The sequence below is a fragment of the Colossoma macropomum genome, unplaced genomic scaffold (genome assembly GCF_904425465.1).
Source record: "Colossoma macropomum unplaced genomic scaffold, Colossoma_macropomum, whole genome shotgun sequence".
NCBI lineage: Eukaryota > Metazoa > Chordata > Actinopteri > Characiformes > Serrasalmidae > Colossoma > Colossoma macropomum.
Genome location: NW_023494808.1, coordinates 20,131,908 through 20,150,072, shown reverse-complemented (window position 1 = coordinate 20,150,072; position 18,165 = coordinate 20,131,908). Strand labels below are relative to the sequence as shown.

The window sequence follows — 18,165 nt, the reverse complement described above, 5'->3', positions numbered from 1 at the left end:
AACCCAATAAACTGTAGTATCTTGTATAAGGAAGTGAAGCTGTGAGGTTTTTTTTTTTGCACTGACAAGAACGTCTTAAGGAAATGAAACCTAAAGGAGAATTCCACCAATTTTTTAAAAATTCTGAATAATTCAGTCCTTGAGATATAAAAGGAGTTATTCAGAGTGGTTTGTATCACCACCACTGTGAACAATTCTGACTCTATATGTTTATTTAGAATGGAGCATTTAACACCAAAGCACTCTGAACAGCTTTTTCTACATTATAACCAGTTAATTATGTAAATTTAAAAAAATATGAATGGAGATCCCCTTTAAGGGTATGAATGGCATTTTGGACATGCATAGACTATAAGTCTATTATGTGCTTTTTAAAAACGTATCTTTCCGTTTTTAATGACTGTTATTCTAAGAAATGTAACCCAGGATGGCTGAACTAAACGTCCCTTTAAGCAAAGTCTTATGAAGTTTATTTGAATTCTAAAGAGAGGAAGCACAGCTCTGGACACATGGACACAACTACCCATATTAAATGCCAGGGCAGCTGATGAAGTCTATCCGATCCTTTGATGAAGTCTATCCAAGGTTAAGGTCTGACCTTACTTCTGGAACAGCAAGTCTCTCCCAACATCAGGCACTTGCACCCAGGAGGGGGTCTGTCATTCTTCAAAATTAATTTCAGCAAGACTTAGCTCAGCCTCGTCTCAAGAATAGAGCTTGTGAGTCGGCTCAGGTTCTGAGATTCATTGCTCTCTGGTGCAGTATAGGCAATGTTAGTGGTTTTGGCTGTGTTTAGGAAAAACCTCCCAGCTTGTTAGCACACAGTTCAAAAGCCAGCATCCATGATGGTATTGGGTTGCGTTAGTGCGCAATGGATCTGTGAAGGCACCATTAATGCTGAATGACATATACAGGTTTTAGCAATATATGCTCCCATCCAGATGACGTCTCTTTCAGGGAAGGCCTTGCATATTTCAGCAAGACAATGCTAAACCCCATACTGCATCCATCACAACAGCATGGCTTTGCAGAAGAAGAGTCTGGGTGCTGAACTGGCCTGCCTACAGCCCAGACCTTTCACTAATAGAAAACATTTGGTGCATCATGAAACGAAAAATCCAGCAAAGAAGACTCAGGAATGTACAGCAGCTAGAATCCAACATCAGACAAGAATAGGACAACATTCCTCTCCCAAAGCTCCAGCAAGTGGTCTCCTCACTTCCCAGATGTTGTTAATAGAAGAGGGGATGCTACACAATGGTAGACATGGCCCTGTCCCAACTTTTTTGAGATGTGTTGCTGCCATCAAGTTCTAAATGAGTTAATGTTTTTCATGAAATGGTAAAATGTCTCACTTTCTCTATGGTAAATAAAATACGTATCTATGAGATTTGCAAATTATTGCATTTTGTTTTTATTTACACTTATTTACATTTTACATAGCGTCCCAACTTTTTTGGAATTGGGGTTGTATATACACCGATCAGGCATAACATTATGACCACCTCCTTATTTCTACGCTCATTGTCCATTTTATCAGCTCCACTTACTATATAGGAGCACTTTGTAGTTCTACAGTTACAGACTGTAGTCCATCTGTTTCTCTGTATACTTTGTTAGCCTCCTTTTACCCTGTTCTTCAGTGGTCAGGACCCCCATGGACCCTCACAGAGCAGGTACTATTTGGGTGGTGGATCATTCTCAGCACTGCAGTAACACTGATGTGATGATGGTGTGTTAGGGTGTGTTGCGCTAGTCTGAGTGGATCAGACACAGCAGTGCTGCTGGAGTTTGTGTATGGGTTCTAGAGCTAACAGTATGACTACAAGTTCCCTGTTCACAATGTAGTAGTTATGTTCTGTCGATGAACATAACTATTACATTCAACACATCTCTCAATTTTTTTTTAGTATTTTTTTTTTACAACTTACTTGTGTGTTAAGAGAAAACCTCTGCTTTGAAATACCTAGAATTGTTCCGTTAGCAGGGTTAAAACAAAACTAGACAGTGTAGTCAAGATTTCTTAGCGAGTAGTCAAGCAGGATTGTAAACAGAGACAGTTACTTCAAATTATTTTCATGATTGTATTTGGAATTAAGGACATTTTAGGCTTAGCATTGATAAGTGAGTAGAAGAATATACACGGTCCATGGTATCTGTAAGAGATGCTCAAATTAATATGGTTTAGAATATTTCTGTCCCGCACTAGTTTTCTTTCTGTGAAATATGTACAAACGATGGGGCACTCCTATTCTGATATCACACGTCTCATAAAGGATGTGAAACTCACGGCCGGGTCACAGATGCTGGTGCGAATTCTGGACAAAACAGGGAAGTTGGGAGACGTCAAGTGTAAGAGAAAACTGCAAATTGAGCCCCTAGCTAGAGCAGGAACAAGGTATTTTGTGTTTGAGTTTGGTTTTATAACTCATTTTCTTTGTTTATAATGCATATGGTTTTCTCTACATATTGTAATTCCTGTTCAAAGCTATGATTTTGTAATGCTAATTAGCTTAAAACTCTTTTGAAACTGGTCTATTTCGCTCCATGGTAGTGCTAGCTAACGTGAATTAGACTTTATACTGCTGTAGAAGCTGAAACTGTTATGATTGTCTAGAATAACTCACATATTTTGTTTGGTGGCATGTTATGCAGGTTAAGCGTAAGTTTGTGTATGGATAAAGTAAAATGCACTTCTATATGTATAGTTCTTAACTCACTTATTGCATATGAGCTAAGAGACTGCGTGAGCAAGCTAAAATATAGTCTTGTTTCTTTATTACGGTATCAAATGTTCATATTCTCATTTTTATCTGAGAAATTTAACTTTTGTTTTCTTCATGAAAATGTTTTTCTGTTTTTGGTTTTCCATAGCTCTTACGGTGTGTTTATGATCTCACACGGCATTAAAATCTTTATAAACCATCAGTCGGCTTTACTACTTTCTGGCTGGGTGGCTACAGTATCTGCCATTGTTGAAAGTTTCTTTTAGCAGCACTTTCAAGGGAAACTCCTGTCTTGTCTTTGGATACAGCTCTGTGCCAATGGGCTGGAGATACCTTAAGTTGGCTAGGGGCAGCTGACTATTAAAGTACTTTGTAAACTACTCCCTAAATGTGGCTGTGTGGTAGTGAAGGATCCATCAGGTCAGTTCTCAGAAATGTTAGGTATGAATGTTATCTGGGAGTGATATGATGTTACAAATTTCCAGAGTGGGCCTGCCCTTCTGATTCTTCTCCTGGATTATTAACTGATGGTATAACTGTAATCTGCTTCAGTTACGTTAAACTCCTGACCTTGCACTTAAAACAAGCAATAACATATTTGTAAAACAATATTTGTAAAAAACTTTATAAGGCACGTTTACTTTGATGATCTTGCTTTACTTGAAAATGATATGTTGTTGTTACATAACCTACACTCAAAGTGCCATGGTGCTCTTGATTTTTGGTAATCATGTCTCTACAGCCTACAGTAGAAAACAAATCAAACATAAGTGCTGAAGGAATTAATTCATGCATCATAATAACCTGAAAATCATCAAATTATGTACAAATGCCCTTGTGGAAAGAAGAAATTCCTTTCACAATAAAAGAGGGGAATTTTTACAGTTCCAGGTGTGTGACACAGATAATACTTCACGATTAAAGTGATGAGATAGACAACAAGGCTTGCTTTCACAAAAGACTCTTTGGTTCACAGAGGAGCTTTCGTCTGCATGATTCGGTCTATCAAGGGTTCATACCTGCAGCAGTGTTATCACACCTGATCCCTGATCAGCGGTGAGGCTGAGTTTAAGGTGTTTGAACAGTGAACAAGAATCGAAGAAGGCAGCTACCGAGGTAAATAAAAAGAGAGGATTTGAAGAAAAAAACAAAACAAGCTGAAATGAAATAAATGAAACGAGACTATCCAGGAAGTGAACAAAGAAAAATGACAAAAAGTCACTTATGTGTGGAGCGAAGCTTTTTAATGAGCTGAGTTTAAGGCATGAGCACAATCAAGTTTAGGTTCATTTAAAACTCTAAGAAAAACACCACATTAATCACATTTTAAATTCATGACCCTTACTTAAACATGTTTACCTGCTGCTTCTTTACTTTGTCAGCGCAAACGGTAGAGAAAACAGCAGCAGCAGCTCTATGTTTATTTGGGTCTCCTAGTAAAGGGAGAACACGAGAGTTCGCACGAGTTCGGTGAGTTCCATTCGGTTCAGCAACAGCCTGAAAGTTGAGAAATGTGTGATCCCCAATATTTGGGTCGCCACTCGGATAGTGTGAGATGCCCAGTCTTTTTATAATCTGTTAAGACTTTAAAAGTCGTGTTGTGTACCCAAGGCTTCAGCTAACGTGATCACCTCTACTTTAGTATTAGTAATTTAGTATTAAAGTAAACGGCTGCTGCTGGTGTTACACCGAATACTGTGGCCATCAAGTTCTGTGAACGTAGAGGGCGCAGTTTTGCAGTTTCTGTTCACATGCATGAACGTTTATGCAGACTACATAAGCTACACCGACACGCTTTCATGTATCGTTTTGCTGCTTTCAGCAAGCCTAACAATGAGAAATGTGTGTATTTACATTTTATGTTGTCTGTTAATTACATACATATACTTGGACACGAATGTTTCAGCACAAATTTTCTACACGTATATAAAGTTGGACAATATCTACGCGAGACAATAGCAAGTTTTTTTTGCCTGAAGAAGGCAAAACACCAGGCACAATAAAACATTAACTAAAAAAAAACAAAGCAGAAAAAACATACCCCTTTTTCAATATCTTCAGACATGCCTCAAAATCGTTGAGAAAGAGCGTCTCTAGTTTTGATCTGCCCACACTGAGTGCCAAAGGCACTGCTGTGGAACTCGACAGAGCATCGGCCTCTGCTGCACTGCACACAACTTTGACCTTTAGCTCTTTGTTAGTGCCCTTATGTCTTATGTGGAACAGTTCGTCACCTAGAGAAAAGATGGTAATGAGGTTTAATATACTAGAACATAAGCAGGCACTTATCGGTTAAAAGCATCAATGTTAGGCTACACATTAAAAATTAACAATGATAACAGTTTTGTCAGCAATTTAATGGGATTCATGCTTACCATTAACACTGTAATAGGATGCTCTCTGTCGTAGTGTGTACCGCTGATGCTTGTTAAAGTATCCACGGTATTTACCTTTGGTAAGAAATTCTCTAATTAGTTTAACCATGTCAGGATCCATACTGAACTCACTACCTGAAATATCAAAAGGTTCAATCATATACAGTGCTAAACTTTAAAGCTGCTAACTTTACTCCGAACAAGGAACGTCAATGTTCGTCATGATAGTCACCTAACCAAATGTTACAGGGGATGATGGGGGAACCCCCCGTTTGTTTGTGTACATTAACAGAAACCGCGAAATACAGCGTGCTCTATGGCCACAGAATTCAGTAGCGATGGCCGTTACAAAGCTTTTTGAAGTATTAACAGAGCCGAACCGATCATACCTGAAAAAGGTTCAGTGTTTTGAAGCGCTTGACACCTGACTCCATGCTGCCACTTACTGTCCAGTTCAATTACCTACAATGACTGTTTCCTACTGATTGTCTTATATTTCCATAATGCTGAAGTTTATCTGTAAAAAATAAACCATTATTGCAACACAAATGTGTTAATTTGAATATCTGAACATTAAATAAATATTCTACTGACATATGATTTTCCATCTCAACTATGGTCGAAGAAAATAATATTAAAAATTACTTCATTTGCCCATTGCATTGGCCTCTCATCATGCATACATCATAAACTTCCCAAGTAATGAAGCATCATAGCAGTGAGGAGGTGTTACTTGAGTATGATAACATTCGGTCACATATTAAACACCTCACTTTATTTTGGCTCTTTCGTCCTCCGTGATAAATCTCTTTAATTAATGGGCCAGTCTCTGTGATGTTTTCTGTCCGTGTACGTGTCACCTAGTCTTCCTCGAGTTATGGATCAGTGTACAAACAATGCATTAAAAAGGTATAAATATTTGAATCATGACAACTGAAAACAACAGAAACTGCTCTGGAGTTCACCAGTTTAACCCCATAGAAGAAGCTCGGGGGATTTAAGTGACGTAACGAAGCTTCGTTGGCGGTTATCACTGACTCCAGTGTTCGAGGCGAGGGACCGAATCATTGTATCGATACAGGAGGATGTGTCGACACTGATTCGATGCTCTAGTATCGAGCATAACATCTCTAGAATTCAATGTTTTTCGTCAGTAAAGTTGGAGTAGTTTGAACCTTTACCGTTCAGGATCACGAGTTTTCAGGGGACACATAGAAAAGTGAGAGATAAATGTCGAGTGTGTCGTCAGAGCCGATACGCGAGATCTGGCAGCCAGGAGTGCTCGAGCACCACTGAACTCAATAGTGGGAAATGCTAAAGATGCTATCTGGCGCTAAATCTCTTTGCACGGCCATCACATGAACACACTTAGACATTCGTTAATATCGTCAAAATACAACTGAAGAACAGATTTCAACGTTTTCTTCACAGAATTGAATGTTTAGGACCTTAGCTAAAACACTGTTAACTAAAAAGACTCGGTACGTCCGCCATTTTACTCAGGATTTGAACGTCTAACTACACTTCTACAAAATAATAAACCTCTACTCAACGCACAAGTCGGCAAAATGTACAAATATGGACCTGTATTCTGTATTAACTAGTTTGGAGTGATTTTAGAGCATTTTAACACCGTGCTCACCTGAAAAACAGGCTTAAAATGATGATACAGAAGACGTGACCTGCTTTCACGAACTCCTCTCTGGTCTGAGAGGAAAGTTCGAGAAGACGATAGACAATCACAGCTAGTTAGCGCTACACCGCCCCCTACTGGTAGGACTAGGGAACAGCAGACATACGCGCATTGGATTAGAGAGCTTAGAGTTAAAGTGCATTGAAAGAGAATTAAAAATACAGGTTTTAATAAATTAAAGGATAATAATAAAATAAAGATATATACGCAAAACGTGATCGTCACAGTGGGTGTCACAGAATCATACTAAAGTAAATCAAATGTATTGGTGTAGCAAGCAAATCCATATATAACAAATTTACATGAATACATTTTTCACTTTCAAGCATGTTATCATTTGAATATATACTGTCTGTCACCTCAAAACAGCTAGACTTAGTGTTGTTAGCAGAGATGGATAACCCAGCTAGCTGTGTTCGAGACGGTTGTCGACAGGAAACATAATTGGTTGGCCCTTCATCAAGCGGGACTAAAAGTGGCATATGAGAAGGCTCTGAACTATAGGCAGTTGATAGAATCATGTCTTACAGTGGCAGAGTGTATTGTCCCCCTGTACAGTGAGCTGGTCTACCAGCATCACATGCCACTGGGTCGCACCAAGATTGAGGTTTGAAGACCGGTCATTTACAGAGTAATTGAAGTGCCAGGTACCGTTCAAACGGTTAGATCAGTAAAAGGTGGTTCTATCAAACAGGACGGTAGAGTAGACCTCTGTCCTATTGTTGCTGTTGTTCCTGCTCCAAAAGACTGTTGGCTGCAAAGGCTGCAGGTTGACAGAACAGGTTGCGCACTCTGCTAAGCGTGTTGTTAATATGCCTTTACCAGCTCCCACCAAAGGACCAATAATAGTGTGCAGTCCATTTCCATAAACCCATGAGTAAAACAACTGTACATGACACCATGCTATCTCTTAGAATGGCCATCACATGAAAATATGTATCTTTGTCTCTTTGTCTTGACTACATCCCACCAATGTTGTGTGCCACGCTGCCACCTACTGGAACACAATTAAGACTGCATTTAACAAAAGAGCATTTTTCGAAGTTCTGCACAAAGCTTTTAGAGAGATGTAAGGGTCACAGAGGGAAGCTGACTGTAGCAGTGGAGAATAAAGTCCAGTGGTAAGCTCGAATGTCTTCTGTTATTAAAAAGGCTTTGTTTCTCACAGAGAACCCCACTTTCATGTAGCATGTCACATATGACAGAAATGAATAGGAAGTAGATACTGTAGATTGTGCCCTAATAGAAAAAAACACATGTGAATAAACACATGTGGTTTTTGCACACTTCACATGTTAAAACATGCTGTCACATGTGAAAAAACATGTGATGACGTGATGAAATATGTGATCACGTGGAAAAACATGCTCACATGTGCCGTGTCATGTAACATGTGATCACACATTATTCATACATGTTTACTTGTAAACTTGTCTACTTGTTTTTGCAGACTTCACAAGTGAAATATATGACTTGTCTATAAGGGTGGTTATAATAGAGGCTAATAGTTCTTGTGTTCATTGAGGTAAATATTAAGATTTCTCCTATTATTATCGTCACAATCTCTAGATAACGACGTATAGAAGTATATTGTTTGTGTTCTAGATATAGTTAATGTTATATCCATACCGGATGGCTTTGGATTCTTTAGGGGTGTCCCTATTACTTTTGTGCACATTATGATTTAGTCTATTAAGCACACTGTAAAATACACGTGGGTGGCATCGAAAGTAACAGTTATAATGTAAAACAGGTTCTTCAACATGTCTTTTACAGATGTTTTAGATTATTGTTAAAACTGTATCTGGGAGAACAGTGCTCCAGATGAGCTAGTGGGTGCAGCCACACAAACTAACTTAGTTTGGCTTTAAAGTTTTTAAGAAATTTCTCATGTTTTTAAGTAATTTCTCATGGATAATCAAGAATACTGTACTGTTCTTTGTTATTTATTAAACTGTTTGTATAATAATTTTTTATCCATTGATTTATTTATGCCAGAATAAAGAACTCAAAATTGTTTTGTGTTTTTGTGTTGGCTTATTTTCAACGCCTATCAGAAGGCAGTGTTAAGTAAGTAGCAGTGACATGTTCCAGTCTTCCAGCCTCTTTCTTACCTGATGGGCTTCTTGTCGCTCCTGTTTTGGTTAAGGTGGTTTGCAGCACTATTTCTGTTCCCTTTATTAATGTTGGCCATAATTCTATCACCCTCAGAGCAAAATACAGGGAGTATTAATGCAAAAACCATAGACATCCTAGTTAGATTATTGATGTACCCAGTGTGTGAAATACCCCATGGCATTCGGGGGGGTCTCAAGTTGTCTGGCTACTCCAGCGTTGACTAACTACTAACTTACTTGCCTTAGCAGCACTGGTGCTTGTTCAGCAGCATCAAAATGTTCAGTTCAACATTTCTTCTTTCGGAAAGAACTTTTGTGCTCTTCCTCGCATTAACTAAGATCTTACACATTTCCTCTTTTGTCTATGGTTTGAGAAATAAGTAACTTTTCACTTTTTCCACCAGTCTCTTGCAAAATTGGCCAAGTATTCAGATTTAGATGTGCTAATATATTGTAAAGTTTTTCAGACATATTCAAAGCATAGTTGCAGTTTCAAGGCTATGAAAGGACCAACAGGGTGAATTTCTTTGCTATAGCACCACTTTGAGGCAGACCAGATGTTTTTTGAATTAAGATAAACAATGAGATTTCCCTGAACAGCATAACGTTATTTTCTGGGACCCCTGAGAATTTTGATTCTGGGACATTTAGGGGTTCCGAGAGATTAGCCAGTCCGCCCCTTGGATGTACCTATCAGAGAGATTTAACTGAAAAGTGGGAAGTGGATTAAGCACAGAAACAGCTAATCAAGAGATCCCCTCCTGCTCTTTTACAGACACACCAAGCACTGTAAGCTGTTGTTGGTGCTGCCTCAGAAAACTTAAAAAGAAAAAAATCAAAACCATTACAGGAAATCAAGAGATACACAGGGCTCTTTTTTTCATAGCCAATTTTCCAGTGCAACCATGGTCATGCCTGTGGTTTAACTCCTCTAGGTGGAGTTAGCTGTTGTAGCTACCAACAAGGTGGAAAAGTTGTAGTTGGCGTTACAATCTGATATAACTGTTCTGCCATTGTTGACTGCAACCCAGCTAACAAAACCACTGTGGGCTTTCTGAGGGAAGTGTTGGCAATATTTTGGCAATAGTGCTAAGATTTAACAAATGCTGTCTTATTTCTTGATATATGGGTCATATGACAAAGCACAGTCAATTTGGACACTTCTTAACCCAGTTTAAGGAATATGTAATACAACCAAGGTCACATGGACCTGCGCCAAAATCCCAGCAGGGAGAACAGTGATCCAGTCTGGCCTGTTTACTCTTTCAATCAATGAACAAATCAGCAGTAAAAGTGCTGCTTGTGACAAAAATGTTTATTAACATATAAAAATCAAGCATATAGGCTAGTAGTAACAACAGCAAATGTGCTTGAACATGTTAACGGATGAAATTGGAAATTTTAAATTAAACACTGACTGCATCATATGACAGTTCATCTTCATACACAAACCTTCTTTTGGTCATTAATAATTATCGTTAAAAGAAGAATATTTTTAATACATAAAAAAAGAATTTAGATTAATTGAGAATTTGTCTTTTTCACATGCATTTCTAGTTTAATTTTACACAGCCTAGGAATGTGAAGTGTTACTACAATATTGTATGTGGCAGAACATGGGTCTTGCTTAGAGAACTAAAAAGAAAGACAAACATCAAGTAAAACTGGCAAGCTATCTACCAAACACATTAATAGTGATTCATTCAGATGGAAACCATGGACCCAACACAGTGAACAAGCCTAGGTTAATTCAATATCTGAGGGAATTCACTCTGTAGGAACCCCATGAAGAAATCACACCGCAAACAACTCAGATTTGCTTCATTTGCTTTAAAGTGGGACCTAAACGCCCACAAAAATGTATTACACTTTGCTTTGGTGTACAAGAAAAATTTAAAAAATGATTTGCTTAAACAAGAATCAGAAGCTACTGATGATCTGATTTTAATAAGAGTAAATACATTCTCTAAATAGTTCATTCCCTTTTCACCACACACCATCATAATGTTGTGTAGTACCTCGGCATTCTCAGATCCTTCCTAATTGAGAAAGAATAGGCCTTTTCTCTTTAGAAGTGTCTTTGGCCTCCAGAGCAACTTCCAGGTTCTGCCAGAAGACCTGAGTGTCCTCTCCTGGTTTAGGCCAGGTAAGGTAGGTACGCTTCTTGATTATGCTCCTCATCCTGTAATATGGAGACAGCTGATGGGCTGGAATTTCCTCCAGGAACACCAGGATGAGAACGTCTTTCTTCTCGTCAAAGAGTCGGAAACTGGCCACCTGGATTTCTCTAGAACACCACTCACTCTCCAGGTAGTGATGGCTGATCACACAGATTGTCTTCCGGCTGCTATAGATCCCATCCACAATGTTATCCATGATGGGTTTACCTGGCTGGAAGTCTCTGTGGTGCAAACACAACCTCCAGCCCTGCTCTCCCTCCAGTTTTGGCAACAGCTTCTTCATAACCCACAGTTCATCGTGGGTATTATAGGATATGAAAGCATCATACTGGAAGCTCTGGAGGGTTTGTTTTTTCTGCTGTTTTTTGTCATAAAGAAAAGCCAGGAACAGATAGTAGGTGTAGACAAACTGCCATTTCAAGAAATGGTAGAGAAAAGAACTGAGCAGGGTCAGAAGGACAAAAGATGTGGTGAAGACAAAACATAACAGTCCCACATCAACAACACACGAGTCTTTGTCAAGATCTAGAAGTCGATTTCCTCTGAAATTTGGTGGGTAGTTGCACTTGAACTCATCAACTTTTAAAACTTGTGTGTTGTTGTTGTTGACTGCCCAGTCAATAAACCAGGCGTTATCACAGTCACATGAAAATTCATTTCCTTGTATATCCAGAAGGGATAACTTTGAAACTATGTCAATCAGAGTCTCATTGATGACCGCTATTGAATTTTTTCTGATCAATAAAAGTTGTATTTCCTTGAGGTTTGCTTCAATAAGGAAATCCAGTGATTGTATCCCTGACTGAATCATGGTGAAACTGCTGAGTTTTTTAAGTGGCATAAATATGTCAGAGGAGATTGTTGTTAAGTAATTTTTGCTGAGGTCCAGTATCGACAGTTCAGGGGTGTAAGTAAAGGTGTCAGGATGCAGAGAGTTTATATTGAGATTTCCAGCCCAGAATATTTTTAAAGATGTCAATCCTTCCAAAAAGTTTGAGGGAATGTTCTTCATTCCATTATTGCCCTGACTGTAAATTGCTATAATATATAACGACTTCAGATGTTTAAAAGGTGGCTCACTGAGGCTGTCCTGGCCCGAGTACGATATGCAATTATTATTTAACATCAACTGCTTAAGATTTGGAAGTCCTGAGAAAACAGAAGCACTTATTGAAGTCTGGGTGATCTTGTTTGATTGCAGGTTTAGTAAATCCAGTTTCTGTAATCCTTGAAACGCTCCTGCATCTATACTTTTTATTTGGTTGTCTGGTAAATGCAAATGTGTGAGGGACTGCAAACATTTAAAATCATCCCTATTGATCATACTTAGTTTGTTCCGTGATGATGACAAATACGTCAGGTTTTGGAGACCACTCATGAAATATCCTTTTAAAGTATACAGTGCAGTTGAATCAATAATGAGTGTCTTCAAATTATGAAGGTCTTGAAAAGCACAATGTTCCACAGAGGACAAAGGATTCCTGTAAATATGAACCATCAATAACTGTGCTAGATTGGTAAAATCTGAGCAGGTTAGAGTAGTTATGGAATTGTAGCTGAGATCTAGGACCTCCAAAGTGGAAAGGTTTCTAATGGCAGTGGGAACATTACTCAACTTATTATGGGAAAGACTCAGAGTATTAAGTTTAGACATTGATTTAAATGCTAGAACTGTTATTTTAGTGAGGTTGTTTTCAGCCAAGTCCAGTACTTTCAAATTTGAGCAGTTTTTTAGTTCATTTTCAGATATGGAATTGATGTTGTTTGACTCTAAACGTAGGGTTGTCAGTGAGTTAATCAGGCAAGCTTCCTTAGCGAGTGATTTTGCTTTCTGCTCCCCCAAGTAGTACAGTCTGAGATTAGACAATGTAGAGTTAAAAGTGTGCAGCATTATCTTCATCTTCTCTGGTGCCATTTCTATTCCACTTAAGTTGAGTCTGTCAACATTTCTGAAGTAGTTTTTGTCCTGCACGTCCCACTTCACACTGACTTCATTGAATGCCAGGTCTAATGTTTCAAGGTGAGGAAAAATATTGGCTGTGATCCTGAATGACTGCAAAGGATTGTGGGAGAGATCTAGGACTTGCAGTTGCAGGGATGTATTTGAAACTTGGCATGTTTCAAAAGAGGAAAATCCATTTTTCCCAATATGCAGCTCCTGAATACGAGGCATCTGAAAAACAGGCTGTGCTTTGTGTATGTATTGTAGATGATTTCCTGACAAATTCAACATTACCAGGCTGATTAGAGGAAGAAAAGCAGATGAACTGATGTTTGAAATGTGATTTTCATTCAGTCGAAGCAAAGTGAGATTAAACAGATTCTGGAAGAATCCTCCTGAGATGGTTGTGAGTCTGTTGTGGGCAAGATTCAGTTCCTGTAAGGCAGCCAAACCTCTGAAGGCCCCGTCCTCCACTTCTTCGATCATGTTATTACTAAGATTTAAGTTGTGAAGATTGGTCAAGTCTCCCAAATCGTTCTTCTTTATCACTGATATTTTATTGTAGGAAATGTCCAGCACCCTCGCTCTGCTTGGTACGCTTTCAGGAACAGCATGTAGCTGCCTTTTGTAGCAGAACACTTTCATAGTTGTGGAGTTTAAAGAGCCTTTGACTGTGCAGTCCTTCAGTGAATATCCATCTATCAGACTGAGAAGTACACAGTAGGACAGCACAAAGAGAAAGAACGTAGATTCCATTGAAATTAGAACTTTTAAATTCTTCATGGTCTTCAGGTTTATGCTGATATGCTGATAAAACTATGTTTCAGCAGTCCTATGAAAGAAACATGAAAAAAACAGTTTATTACTGTGAACATTTTTTCAGTGCCAACAGCTGCTCAAGCTAGCAGTTTACATTCATTTTGATAGAACAAATATCAGAGGAAGGAGTCAAAAGTAAGGAAGTACATTTACTCTGGTTACAGTACTTCAGTACACTTTTCCCTGTAATAATACTTTGGAGTAGAATTAAATCATAGTAATTTTACTGCTTGTCCAGATGTACATGAGAATGTTTTTAACAGAGCTTTTTATATGCGTTTTTGGTCTTCCGTCCACATGTAAACTGTACTTTAGGTCACTGAAAATTTACCTTTTGCAAAACTCCTTCTAGGGTGATGATATTCAGAAACTCAGTGTTTTTATGTAGACAGGGAAAACAGAGTTATTGGCTTGTGTCAATAGAGTGTGCGTTGTTTTCTTCTTTGTTTGTTGTCAAGAGTGTGCACGATTATCTCCATTGACGATTTTGTGCAATGGCTGATGTAGTCAAGATAGTGCTGGTTTTAATAGTGCTATCAGTACTTGTTACATGTTTACACATAAATGTACAGTTATTCTTACACTATATTCAGAAACAGAGGTGTCAGAATGAGGTCACTTCTATATCCAGCATTCGCATGACACAGACCACGCCATTTTGGGTAAGACCTGGTTGGACCTCTAGTTGGTGCGACAACTTGAAAATGAAGTGGCTGTTACAGAAGAATGGCGAGAGAATTTATATTCACCACAGACATCGCTGTTGTCATTGAGCTGGTCACAATGTGTTTTTGCGTTTTAATGTGGACAAGCACTTTTTTTTAAAACAGTGCTTGTGTGGAGGATACTCATATACCTGTGGACTAAGCCTACTACTACTTGGGATAATTTATAATTAAATAATTTTACTTTGCTACTTTAATTTTTAATAATGTTACAGTGTAAAAATAAATTCTGAGTGTCTCAGCTCATAAACCACTTTGAAGAAAGCACAAATCAAATCGTGGCTATTTATTGAACATAAGATCTGTAGCATATATTTTATTGTGAGTGTCTGTTAGCTGCTACTTTAGTTAACATTGGTGTCAACCAGTGTAGTTTACCTGAATAAAAATACTGTCTTATCACACAGTCTTGGAGATAAACAGTCATGTAAGGCTGTGAAAGGGGAAATCTGGTCTAGTACAGATTCCCTTTAACCTCTTGACTGTGTTCTTTTTTTAACAGTAATGTTAATCTGATCAGACTGTGGTGGAGTATGCTCTCTCTATTTTATACAGTTATCAGTCTCTCTCTCTCTCTCTCTCTCTCTCTCTCTCTCTGTGTGTGTGTGTGTGTGTGTGTGTCTTTAACTGTGTGAGAGGCTGTTTAGCTGTTTAACAGTCAGGAAAAAAAAAAAATTGTGTATGAGGTTATTAGTATGATTACCAGAGAATTAAAACCCAGTAAAGAAAATCAAAACTGGATAAAAAGCTGTTGTTGCTACTGATTTTAATAGTAGAATTTTTTTTACATGGTTAGCAGTGAATGTATACAGTTTGAAAGCTGTGAATATCTTGTTTACTATCTCTGGAAGTCAATACCTATGAGTTAATGTAAGCTAAAAGTCAGGAAGCCGATGGGCAGCAGGACTGTCACTAAAAAGTACATTATAAAATATAAAAAAATATACATCTACTCATAATTTTGACTCAAAATTTATATATATATATATATATATATATATATATATATATATATATATATTTTCTAATATAAACTTAATTTAAAAATAGCAGACTCTACAGCCTTTCAGGGACCCTGAACTATTTTATTGGAAACAGGTAAAATACACTCTTAGCAAAAATGGTTCTACGTAGTACAAAAAAGTGTTCTTTGGCTTGTAACAGTAGTGGAACCCCTCCATCTACAACACATTCTCCATTAATCTGAAGAACCCGTTCACGATGCAAAGAACCCTTTAATCATGCAACAGGATCTTTGAGAGCAGGAAGCCTTATATAGTCATCTAACTGGGAAATGCATGTAGTTCAGTGTAAACCTTGTTCCTGGCACCGTACACAGAAAGATGTGCAAACGTGCAGAGCAGACTCAATGAACAAATACATTACAGATGAATTCTGTAAATACTTTTTCACCTAAAACCCTTATGGATTACGTAACAGGTCTTTATCTTTATGCCTAAATGAAAGATTGAAATCTTATTTTAAACGCTTACCTGATCATTTCTTTGTCCATTATCCATTCAGCGTTTAATCTGGAATTTTGTATGTCCACCTTAAATGTCACATATTCCGCATCAGCTTGAAAATTAGGAAGTGAAGCTGCGTGGTTTATTTTACGTCTTGGAACGCTTTTCAGAAGGAAATGAAACTGATTTGAACAGAGGGTGGATCTCAAATCTTTAAGAGTTCATTCTTGTTCCTGTTCCTTGCAGGAATGAATAAGCATGTTGGACAAATGAGATGTTACTTTCACCATCTGTCACTGGGCTTAAAGGATCTGCCAATAATAAACACTTTCACACTTTCCTGTTTTCAACAGACTTTTTACATCAGCATGCTTTATTGAAATTCATGCACACCAAACATTTCATTAACTTTCATCAACCTTTAATTGAACTCTCTGATTAACTGTGATCATCCAATAAAAAGACAGAGGGGGCAGAGAAACTGTATCATAGACCTGTGGTATGTGTCACGATAAAAAAAGGTTCCACATAGGATGTAGAGGCATAGCTAGAACTTTTAGAATGAGGTGGCCAGGTAAGATTTAGAGATTTTATTGGGGTGACACACTGCTAAGAAAAAAATAATGAAATAGCATTACAGATTTAAAATGACATATAGTTCGTGTTGCTTTTCACTGTATATAACCAACCTTGTCCATCATTTCCACATAAGTAAAATATTACATCAATACAACCACTGCTGAAAGTAAACTGAAACACGTAATTGTAGTCATTCATGAGGAAATGCTGTGTCTGAATCAAGTAAATTAAATGCATAATTTTTTCAGCACACTTTTTTTTTCAGCAAACTTTTCATAAAGTCAAGCCATAGATGTTATTCATTTAGGTTGCATTCACTACAGGTTATATTTGAGTCTAATGATAAAAGCTAGCCAGACTGCACTGTATAAGCTAACCTATGATACATGTATATGTTCCGTTGTAAAATGTAATGTTAGCATAATAAACGATTATAGCAAACTAATTTTTAGTAGTTAATGCATTTTACGATTGAATAGCCTACTTCATAACGTAGCTCACAGAGCAGCACAGCTGAAGGGGCATTCACTCGCCTGTTTGCTGAGCAAACAAGCCAATAACAGCAAGATAAGCTAATTATTAACTGCAGTGTCATCAGACTTTCATAACTGTTCGGTAACTACCTTGTTGGCAGATTTTCACCATAGAGTGTAACTGATGCTTGATGATGGCTGACTGTCTCACTTTCCATACCGGGTGTAGACAGAAGGGTCTACCCCTGGCCCCCCTTTGGCTAAACATCTGGTAGAATGACCTTGTGTTTTCTTGCTCTCAAACCCTCTAAACATCTATAAAGAATTGATAGGCCCTTAAAGATGGCGGAATCTGATAGATTTCCTGATCATAGACTTAGGAGTGGAGGAAAGAGAAATCCAGGAGACATCAACTAGAGCTTTGAGATCTTCCCTAAGCTACTTATGTCAGACTGTGGAGATTTGCTCACCCCTTGTTTGTGACATACTCTGTTTAAATATAAATGTTAACCATCTGACCCGCTTTCATAGTCCTCTAAATTCCTTATTTACAGTCTTGCTCTAGATTTGACTACTGCAGAGTGTTTCATGCATAGTTCTACTAATCATCTGGTATTTATTGTTGTATCTCTGCTACTTTTTCTTGCCTGTTGCATATACAGTGTTACAGAGTAGCCTGTTGAATGCTGTATTTTGCTTGTTGAACATTGCCTTCATTGCACCTTGACAATACTGGAAAAGATTTATGCTGTGCATGTGTTTATAAATATGACAATAAATTCAATTAAGTAAACACTAAAGTTATCAATTTGATCACTGATTTTATTCAAAAGAAAAAACAATGTGTTTTAAATAATAAATAGTATGAAACATTGCTTTCTTGTAATGTCAGATTGTGAGAAAAGGTGCTGAGAAAGCATTGTAAAAAATTTCAACATGCATATTTGTGGTTGTAATATGATTTTATCTGCCTTCTGTGAGCTAAATTAAAACAGGCCAGAGCAGGTACTAGCATAAAGAAGGAGAAAATCAAAGGAAAATGATTAAAAAAAAAAGAAAATAGATTTCCT

General features: G+C 37.8%; 1 protein-coding gene across 1 annotated transcript; it reads right to left on the bottom strand.

Annotated features, from left to right (window-relative positions):
* Positions 1 to 10,326: 10,326 nt before the first annotated feature.
* On the bottom strand, positions 10,327 to 16,214 carry LOC118798361 (toll-like receptor 13). The gene is made up of 2 exons (XM_036557795.1): positions 16,071 to 16,214; positions 10,327 to 13,865 (listed from the first exon to the last, which is right to left on the bottom strand). Exon 2 carries the CDS (start codon positions 13,814 to 13,816, stop codon positions 10,940 to 10,942), a length of 2,877 nt encoding a protein of 958 aa, XP_036413688.1. The 5' UTR covers positions 13,817 to 13,865; positions 16,071 to 16,214; the 3' UTR covers positions 10,327 to 10,939.
* Between the last annotated feature and the right edge of the window lie 1,951 nt (positions 16,215 to 18,165).